The 11,087-nt window shown below is 37.8% G+C and overlaps 1 protein-coding gene across 1 annotated transcript; it reads right to left on the bottom strand.

Moving 5' to 3' along the window:
* Nucleotides 1–4,937: 4,937 nt before the first annotated feature.
* LOC100956153 (olfactory receptor 5AK2-like) lies at nt 4,938–5,867 on the bottom strand. The gene has a single exon (XM_003803706.1). It carries the CDS (start codon nt 5,865–5,867, stop codon nt 4,938–4,940), a length of 930 nt encoding a protein of 309 aa, XP_003803754.1.
* Nucleotides 5,868–11,087: the final 5,220 nt, after the last annotated feature.

The raw sequence follows: 11,087 nt of genomic DNA, 5'->3' as shown, positions 1-11,087 counted from the left end.
TCCCCTCCTGATTTTATTTACTCTTCCCACAGGGCTTTGAAGAAGTCTGCAGCCCTCTGGAAGGAGACTTACTACGAAACATGATGTTCACACGCGGATGCATCTCTTAAGGAAGCACATGGATGAGCAAGGACTCTTCCCTGCTATTCTGGGAATTAATTACCCCATAGGTGTCCCTGAGTGTGCTGGGAATGTGAATATCAAGGACACCTGAGGACCTCTTCCCTGAAGGCTGTCCCTGTAAATAAGAAGCCAGGAAACACCAGAGGCCATTGGCCAGACTGACAAAAAGGAAGTGGGAGTACATTGTTTTTATTTCTTCACTTGAGGGCTCTTAAACAATGTTTTGGTTGTTTAAAGATTCATACTCACGTAGAAATGCTATTAAGAAGGGACTTTTCTCAAGTTGAAAAAAAAAAAAAAGAAAGAAATGCTATTAAGAGTGCCAAGAGAATAGTAAAGAGAAAGCTGAGGATCATGCAAGAAAAAAAGGGGCTGAGTGAAATGGAAAATTTATTGATAATTATTTATCTATAATAATTTAACTATTATTAAAACTTTAATTTGCTTAGTGGGTTACTTGTCAATAAAAATCATCATTTTTCTGAATGTACCATCTCACCTGGTATTTGCACTTGCTGAGGCACTTACTGTATTTCTGTTGCCCGTTCAACACACTTCCCAGAGGAAGGAAACCAAGGCCTGCTGACTCACAGCTCCCCAGACACGAGGCACTGAGTTGGAATGTAGATGTCCTCTCCCACAGGTCATCTTATCTCTGCTCTTCCCACCATGGGCTCAGCTCTGTGAATGAAGGTGGCTTAGCAGGCCAAGACCCTGCCCCTTTATGCTAACTGACTCCAGGAGTTATATGACAGCCGCGTCCACACTCTCCAGTGGATTCTCATCCTCTTGGAATAAAGTCCAAACCTGAGACTGCCCCACTTCCTACCGCTCTGGCCCTCGCTCCCCTGCTGCAGCCCATGGGCTCTGTTCAGGCCTCCACACTCGTCTGCCATGAGGTCTTTGCTCCTGATCCCGGTGTCTGATCCACTTTGTCACCCTCCTCACTCTGTCTCACCTGGTCACTCTTCCACTCCCCTTCAGGTCTCAGCACCATATCATGTCTCAGCTTTACCCACCATCCCAGGACGCTTCTCTGCTAAGTTGGCCTATTGTGATATGCTCTATAGCAATCACCAAGGGTATAGTTGTACATTCACTGGTGTGATTTCTTAATTTGTCTTCCCCTGTAGCCTGCAATGTCCACGACAGCAGGACCTGCCTGATGTGTAGTAGACACTCAGGGAGGAGGCACTCAGTAAAGGAAGGGGAGATGATGGATGGATGGACGGACGGATGGATGGATGGATGGGTGGACGGATAGACAGATGGATGCCGAATCTAAGAGGCGACAACTTTAAAAGTCCTCCTTGGCCTCTCTCATGGAAATCCATCCTGTGTAATGACTTACCGGGAAGTTTCTCCTGATAACTAAAAAACCATTTAAAGTTTTTTATCATGAGAATCTTCTGATTTCAAAAACATGTTAAGGTGATTCCTTTCAGTTAAATAGAAAGATAAATAATATCAGATATAGGAGAAGCACTTCTATGAATTATTATATTTTTTATTTTATTGTGGTTAGAACACATCATGAGAGCTACCCTTTTAATGTACTTTTAAATGTATAAGACAGTATTGGTTTCCATAGGCACAATGTTGTAAAGCAAATCTTTAGAACTTTTTTGTCTTACATAACTGAAAGTTTATTCCTGCTGATGATCAACTCTTATTTTTTTCTCCCCCCAGCCCCTGGAAACTACCATCCTATTCTTTGCCTCTGTGAATTTAGAGACTTCATATAAGTAGAATCACACAGTATTTATTCTTCTGTGACTCATTTATTCACTTTGCATAATTTCTTCCAGGTTAATTCATGTTATTGCATATAGCAGGATTTCCTTTTTAGGGGATGAATAATATTTCATTGTATGTATATGCCACATTTTTAAAATTCATCTATCCACTTGTGGACATTTCCAAAACTTGGCTATTGTATGTAGTGCTTCAGTGAACATGGAAGTGTTATTTCTTTGAGATTCTGGTTTTAATTTTTTAATTAATTCCCAGAACTGAGATTGCTAAATAAATTCTTATCAATACTTATAAACATATACTATCACTAAGTCATAAGCATTATTCCATTTAATACTCATAACAGGCTCATGGGGCAGGTGCTATAATGAAGCTCATTTTATAGGTGAAAACCCTTGGAGTTGGGGAGCTGACCAATGTTCCTAATGTCACAGGTGGGAGAATGGAGTAGAGTCTCAGACCCAGGAATGTCTGACTTCACAGTCAGAGCTCTTTAATTCTCCTATCAGGAAAACCAAAGTAAAGGAGAATTTAGTGGCTGGAATTCAACTCATGTATGATACACCTCCTCTATGTCTAGCTTCATATGGTTTTCTCTGATTCACTGTTTCTTCTAAAGCTTTACTCTTGTCAAAATTAGGTGATGAGAATTTGCCTGCATTTTCACCTGGGCATCAATAAGGGTGACTGTATTAAAAGTCACGAACCTAAACTCTAATTTCAGTTCATTAATTTAGTGCCCTGTAATGAACACTTCATACCTCAATCCCTTATTACCTCGTCTGTGTGCATGAGTGTATGGTGTGACAATGAAGTGAAGTAAGCAAATGGAATGATTTTATAAGCAAGATACTCCCATTCAGAATTTAATTATCATTATTATTATTATTATGAGAGTTATTCTCCTCCTACAGCCACCAAAAACAAAGTCCACAAACCACATAGACTCACAGAATGGGCACCTTTCCTAAGATGATGGAGTCCTATCATCCTATTTATTTATGAGTCATAAATTTTTAAAAAAGACTTCTTCTGTTACAAGTATTACCCATGAATCACATTCCACTTCTGACTCTACTCAATCCCTCGGGACCAGTATCCAGATCTCAGGCTGGGGGAGTAGGGTAGAAAGCCAGGGTTCAAGTTATCCAAACTCCTGCTTAACCATGTGAGTGCACAGTTTTTATTGATGGAAATCTTACTGATGGCGAACAATACAAGTATGCCCTTTGTTGCCTAATCAGTGCATAATAAAGTGATCTCACGACTGTTTCCTTCCTAATCACCTATCCTCCTGGTACAATCCTAAAAGTTAAGAAAGTATAGGATAGTGAACTTAAATGCTGTTCAAAACAGGGGTACATTCAAGTACTTTTTCTTTCACAGCACTGTTTATCAAACAGATATTTTTAAAAAGTGCAGTGAACATCCATATACCCATCACTAGAGTTCAACATCAACATTTTAGTAGTGCAATCCCCAACCCCCAGGCTATGGACTGGTACCAGTCTGTGGCCTGTTAGGAACTGGATCATATGGCAAGAGGTGAGCAGTGGGCAAGGAAGCAAAGCTTCATCTGTATTTACAGCCGCTCCCTATGACTTGCATCACTGCCTGAGTTCTGCCTCTTGTCAGATCAGCAGTGGCATTAGATTCTCCTGGCATGTGAACCCTGCTGTAAACTGTGCGTGTGAGGGATCCAGGTTGCAGGCTCCTTGTGATAATCTAATGCCTGACAATCTGAGATGGAACTAAGGACACAAGCAAAACCCTTAGGGTGGCAATGCCTCTCCTCATGCCCAGATGGGACCATTCAGTTGCAGAAAAACAAGCTTAGGGGTCCCACTGATTCTGCACTATGATGAGTTTTATAATTATTTCATTATATCTTACAGAGTAATAATAACAGAAATCATGTGTCCAATATATGTAATGCACCTGAATCAGACTTAAAAAAAAATACCTCCTCACCACCCACCACCAGTCATTGGAAAAACTGTCTTAGATGAAACCAGTCTCTGGTGCTAAAAGGGTTGGTGACCACTGTTTTAGTAAACTTGCTTCATCCCACGTCTGTTGACCTACCCATATCTCAATTTATCCATTAATTCATTTATTTTGTATGCACTTCCAAGTAAATTTCCTGTGGCTTACTTTTAAAACTAAGATTCAGATTATGTACACAGCAAAGAATATTTCTCCTCTTTGATAAAGAATTGGTGAAAACTGTGGCACAGCTTCAGCTCTTCAGCTCTAAGGCAATATAATATAGTTACTTTTTCTGCAAAATTAACTATTAACTAAAAACGGAATAAACCTTTTCTCACATATATCTTTCATTCATGTTCATTAATTCACCTGTTGCTTATAATCTATACTCCAATCAGCAGCAAGAAGGATCTGTCCAATGCAATGATCTGTCTAAAGTCCCCCAGTTATCCTACACTGACTCCTGGTCACACTTACAATAAAAGGCCAACATCTCAGGCAAACTCCCAGTGCTCTATATCATAAGACCTTTGCCTTGGTCTCTGATCCAATGTGTAAAATGTTCCCTTCACTCCCTCCAGCCTGGTTGTCTTGCGTTCTGTTGTTTTGTTTTGGTTTTGCCCTTGAAAAACATGAACCCAGGTCACACCAGTCCCCAGAAAGAAATAGCAGTAGTAACAGTTCCTTTCATGAGCAGATAAAAAGATTCCCCCCCTCACCATGAGTCTTTATACTCTTTTTAGTGGAGATACTTAACACAACATTGATTATACACTTCTCTTTGATTTACTTTATATTTTTGCTGACAGATATTTTAAGAAAAAATCCATGAAACTGTACAGAACACATTCAAAGACATCTTATTAGATGCATTTTCTTAAAAAAAAAAAAAGAATTAAAGTTTAATTAATCCTTTGAGGTGATTTTCTATAGCTGGATGCTGCTGATATACTTACATACTGCCTTGTGTTTCAAAAACATTTGTTATATTTCATAAGGTTGAGAAATAAAAATAAAGCAATCATTGATTTGCTTGTTGATACGTGTGAAGATAGAAATTGAGGTTCAAGTTAGAAACACTTCTTTCCTATCTTTTTTAGGGCTTCAATCACATCTTGGTTTCTCAGGCTATAGATCAAGGGGTTCAGCATGGGGATAATAATGCCATAAAACACAGTAGCCACTTTTTCTTGCTCTTGAGACTCAGTAGTATGAGGGTGTAGATACATGTAGGAGAGAGTCCCATAGAAAATGGTGACAGCTGTCAGGTGGGAGGCACACGTGGAGAAGGCTTTCTTCTTCCCAGCAGCAGAGGATATCCTCAGGATGGCAGCCAGGATATACATGTAGGAGAAGATGACCACCATAACGGTGCATATCAGGTTCATTCCTACAAATACTGTTAGTAGCATAACATTGAAGTCAATATTGGAGCACGATAGGGCAAGAATTGGAGGTTCATCACAGAAAAAGTGATTGATTGTGTTAGATTTGCAAAAGCTCAAAGAGAAAGTAAAACTCGTATTTATAGAGGTATTTAGGAAACCCATGACATATGAACCAACTAACAGCTGAATACAGAGTCTCCGGGACATGACAGCTGCATAGCACAGTGGGTTGCAGATGGCCACATAACGGTCTACTGCCATAGCAGCCAGGATGTAGCAGTCAATTGTTGCAAAAGTACCATAGACTAATAATTGCACCATACAGCCAATGAATGAGATAGACTGTTCTGTCCCTACAAAGTTTTTCAGCATCTTGGGAGTGATAGCAGAGGTGTAACAGAGATCAACGAATGCCAAGTGTTGGAGGAAAAAGTACATGGGGGTGTGAAGGGAGGAATCAATCCTGATGAGTAGCATCATTCCAATGTTACCCACTAGGGTAGTCACATAGATCACTAGAAATAATATAAAGAGGATATGCCAAGACTTGTGTTGACCAGCAAATCCCAGGAGGATGAATTCAGTCACTTCAGTGCCATTGCTTTGTTCCATGGTTAGCATATGTTAATTGTCTGCTAAAAACACACAAAGAAAGAAGGGAGGAGAAAGAGAAAAATGAGATCATTGTGATTTCAGAGTGGGGTCAGAATATACTTCTGTGACATAATCAGCTGATTCTAAAGCTGAAACTTGACATCCAAATTAAGCTTAAAACTTCACCTGCAGTTTGGATGCTTGCCATGGAGCAGTCACTGATTGGCATTTCATAAATACATCAGTCAAGAAATCTATGAAATGTGTTAGCACCCGTGGTTCAGTGAGTAGGGTGCCAGCCACATGTGCTGAAGCTGGCAGGTTCAAGCCCAGCCCAGGCCTGCTAAACAGCAATGATAATTGCAACAAGAAAATAGTTGGATGTTGTGGCAGGCGCCTACCGTCCCAGCTACTTGGGAGGCTGAGGCAGGAGAATCACTTGGGCCCAAGAGTTTGAGGTTCCTGTGAGCTGTGACGCCATGTAGAGTGACAGCTTGAGACTCTGTCTCAAAAAAAAAAAAAAGAAAAGAAAAGAAATCCATGAAACATGGCTTTATTTAGTTGGACTTCTTATACATTATATATTTAAAATAAAATACCCCAATTTACCTAATAGAAATTTCACATCTGAAAATATTGATTTTTCCTTAGCTTTCTGCCTGCTCTTGTTCTGATGTATATCTGTATTCTCACTTTTCCCTTTTCCCTTCCTTACTAACTGCCAAGGCCATCATGGCTCATGGCTGTGTAGAATATCTGTAGAATTTATCCCGCTATCCATGCCAATGATTATATTCCTTTAATGATTCCTTATCTTCCCTGATGATGGATAGCAGATTGCCTACAACTTGTTTCTTATACTTGTAGAAGTATCTCTCTGTGAAAATTTCTCTGGAGTATATTTCTAGGGATAAAATTGTTGGATATGCACACATTTCATTTGACCAAGTATTGCCTTGTCACTTTCCACAATGGATGCACCAGTATACAGTCCTAGTGTGTGCAGCGATTCCCACATCCTCACTTCTTCATGAACACTTTACCAAGTTGGAGTGAGGGTACAATGTGATAGCTCATTTTTATTGTTTTAGTTTAGCTACAAATGAATCTAATCATTGTCTGATATTCTTCTTAGAATTTGAGGATTCTACTTTTCTATAATTTACCTGTTCATTTTCTTTGCAAATGTTTCTGTGAAGATCATTAGTAAATACTCTCTGTTAATCTTAGATTTGAGTCCCTTGTTGGTTTTTGACAAAGATTTCCAAACATTCTGTCACCTATTAATTTTACTTATGAGACATCCTTTGTAGAGAAATTAAACTTAAAATAATCACTGATTTTTCCTTTATGATATTTTTCTTCTGAAAAAAATGTAAATTCATTTCAGGGGTGCCTGTGGCTCAAAGGAGTAGGGCAGCAGCCACAAATGCAGAGGTGGCAGTTCAGACCCAGCACCGGCCAAATAAAAAATGTAAATTCATTTCTTTCTCTAATTCAATTGTCCAGTAGAAACAAATGCAAAAACAGAACTTATTTCCTCCCAATGATGGATTGCTGGTCAGGATGTTTATTCAATCATGATACTTTATACCACTGATATCACTTGATGAATGTTTTTGTAGTTTCTCAATTTTTGTTTAAAAAGAAAGCTAAGAGAACTGAGAATAGTAGTTGGTGTGTATATATGCCAAATGTTTAATTTTTTAAACCATCAAGTGACTTAACTTTCTATTTAAAAATCTATTCATAAAATACTAAACTATAATGACTATCTATGATTAAGGTATGCAGACAAAATGTAATGGAGATGTAAAAGCATAAATTACAAAACACTGGAAATTTAACTATATTAAAATAAAAAGTATAAACATTACATGTTTATATTTGTTTATGATTATTTATGAAAGACTGGATACTGACTGAAAATTTAGTAAATTTGTTTTCAACACATATAATTTTTAAAAAGTAGTATCTAATGTAGGTAAATACTTTCTATAAATTAACCCAAAGAAAAATTTCACAAAGAAGTTAGGCCAGGTAATTATAGAAGGGAAATCCAAACGATTGATAGAAATATAAAACGAGAAACAAATCACTAGTAATTACATCATTACATAGTAATACTATATTGAAATATAATTATATGAACATTAGTCTAAAAGGACAAGTTTTGGTAAGAGTATGGAGTCACACATGTCTCTGGGAAGGTTAATTAGTATAGTCATGTTGGAAACAAATTTGAATATACACAGTATTAGGGAAATTAAATATATGCTCCCCTATGATTCAGAATTTTCAGTAAAAGTACATATTCTAAAGAAATTTCTGACCACACATATGCACAGGAATGTTTATAGCAACATCATAGAAAAAATACAGACTATTAAATAAATTAGGAAAACGTTGCTACAACATCTATCGATGGACAAATTCTCAAATGAAGTGCCCAAGTAATGAAAAGCAAGTTGCAGAAGCAAGAAGGTAGCTACACGAGTGGTTTTTACATTACTTAAAACATATTTCTGTACATCTGAAATATAGTGAAATAAGACAAATGTGTCATGAAGGAAAAAAAATCACCACATTCCCAAGATATCAGGCTCCTTTTCTCTAACATCAGTAAAGCCAGGCAGAGTTGTGCATCGAAAGACAAGGTGGGTGCCTTTAGGTCAGAGCGTGCCTTTGTTAGTGGGATGAAGAGCAAACTAAGTCTGCTTTTGACAATGGGTTTCTCAGGTTCTTTCCAATACCTTGACAAACAAGCAGAGTGTGGTTACCTCTGTAGTTATTGAATAAAAAACAGGAAATAATTCTCTTTAATTCCACATTTAGCTTGAGATGAAGGCCAATGTGCTTGTGTAAGTTGTCTTCTCACATAATTACTGTAAAATGCATGAAGCACAGGTTTTTCAGGGAGGCTTCCTTCTGGTAGATAAAAGCACTTATCAGAGAAACCAGAATAGGTTGGAGTCCACTTAAACTAGAATACTGATTAGGGTAATGAAAATGAACTGATTTATGTAAACTTCCTAATACAAGGCCAGTACTGAATAGATGTTCAAAAATTAGTCATAATAACATGTGCAAATAAAGCATTATGGGCATATTAGATTCCTTTATCCATCCCATCAACCATTTAATCAGGCGTTACTCACATTTTCCCCAGGCAACTCTATGCCCAATTCAGTTCCCTCACCCCATTTTCATTTCATCACCAAGGATAAGGGATTCCTCCTGTTCTCAAGGTTAAACATGGTGGAACTTTGGCTGTGATTCTTTGCTTCACCATTACACTGCACACGCTACGATGACACACAGCTTATGTTCAAATGGGGGCTGCTTCATTTAACTTACACCAGTGTTGGTTGCAGATTCTCTTTCTGCTTCTGGTGCAGGCTGATTGCATAGCAAGGTCTCTCTGTATGGTTATTCCCAATCAGGAGCTTATAGATGGGACACAAGGGATTGATATTTGCTCCCTTGAGAGCTGAGGTTCCAGGGACTGAGATGTAATTGGGAAAAAACAACATTTACTAGTTATTTTATGCTGGCAAAAATTTAAGTTTTCTAGAGGGGACAATTTTTTTCTCATTTTACCATCTTTAGGGACTTCTTGTTTTTTTAAGATTTGTTAGAGTACAGATTCTTTTCTTGTCATGAATGGAGTATGTTTTTATGTATTTAAAAACCTATTTTTAGGTCTAGCTAATTATCCTGCAATTAGTAATCAACATATTTTTCTGGGAAGAAAAATGTAAATCCAACCTAAATTAAGAGCATATGGTTCCTAGCATGACAAATGGAGATAATAGTGTATGAACATATTTTACATTATTGTATTGACCACTGTTTAATTATTTATTTTTTTAAATTGTTGGGGATTTTTTGAGGGTACAAAGATCCAGGTTACACTAATTGCATTTGGCAGGCAAAGTAAGATCCCTCTTATAAATGTGTTCATCCCCAAGAGGTGTACCAAATCCCATTTATTTATTTTTAAAAAAATTATCCTTGGTCACTTCTTTCCTTTTCTAAAATAATTATTTGTATTTTAAAAATCAGCCCTACATTAAAAAAAAATGCTTCTATTCTATTTCACTTTAAAACATCAGAACAATTTATGTAGAAATCTGTGGTGTAAGAAACTTTGAATTATGTTTGACCATGAAGGTGCTAGGTTTAAGTCTCTAAGTTAAGCAATATGAAAGGAGAAAGCTTTATTCAGTGAGTTTGTAGCCTTTAGCTTAACTGGCAAACATATGAAGGTGAGTTATTGTCAGGAGCTGGTGAATTGACCTTCTACATCACTTATTGTATGACCAATGTCTTAAGAATGTATTCAACTGCTCTAAAATAAAACCCAACTTACTCTGGATTATATAGAGAGATTTATTTTCCCTTCATAACAATAGTTTGTGAGTCAACACTAGCACTTTTGTTATTTTCTTATTCTTTACTCATGCTGCTTCTGTCCTAGTCTAACAGACCTCAGGTCTGTACATCGCTTGTAGGTCTACTGTAGGTCTAGACATCACTTTCCCTTTCAAAGCAGGAAAAACAGTGGTGAGGATGGAAGGGTGACACCATATATATACCCTCAATCAGGACCACAAAAGATTTCACCAAATCCCCTGGAAGATTTTTACTCATATCTCAATAGCTAGAACTATGTTGAATAAACTCTCTGAATAAACCCATCTTACATCACACCCCCTCAGTACTTGATTTGAGAACATCCGTGTCTGTGGTGCTGGAGGCCATTCCCGTGTGATGTGTCTCTGCTTCTCTGCCTGAGGAATATGTCTGAAAGCATGGAAGGTCACTCAGCAGGGTCACCACAGATGTATGAGGATGCTAAGATCCTTGAGCAATCACAGACCAGTGGGTGGTGGGAATTGAATAAATGCCTTCACCTCCTGTCTGCAGAGGATAATTTTGAAGTACATTCCACATAATTCATCAGAGTCACCTGTAGGATTGAGTTTCAGTTTCCCAGTGTATACACCAGCTAAACAATTCAGCAATGAATTTGCCCTTTGTGTGTTTCACTATCCCTACTACCTCTCTCTTCAACCTTGGAGAACTTCTTCAAGGAGTTTAGCAAAACATGGGGTCTCAGGGAATAATTTTTACTACATATTCACCCTCAGGTTTAATAATTCACTGGAATGACCCAAAGAGCTCAGCTGTTATTAAGTGAATTTTTACAACCACTCAAAATTCATCCACTGAACC

The sequence above is a fragment of the Otolemur garnettii genome, unplaced genomic scaffold, assembly GCF_000181295.1.
Source record: "Otolemur garnettii isolate 467f Iridium unplaced genomic scaffold, OtoGar3 scaffold00442, whole genome shotgun sequence".
NCBI classification, from domain to species: Eukaryota; Metazoa; Chordata; class Mammalia; order Primates; family Galagidae; genus Otolemur; species Otolemur garnettii.
The sequence above is the reverse complement of the archived record's forward strand: the minus strand, read 5'-3'. Positions and strand labels throughout refer to the sequence as shown.

What these genes read in the sequence shown, in the direction of transcription:
- LOC100956153 (XM_003803706.1), bottom strand. Translation starts at nt 5,867, where the DNA reads ATGGAACAAAGCAATGGCACTGAAGTGACTGAATTCATCCTCCTGGGA.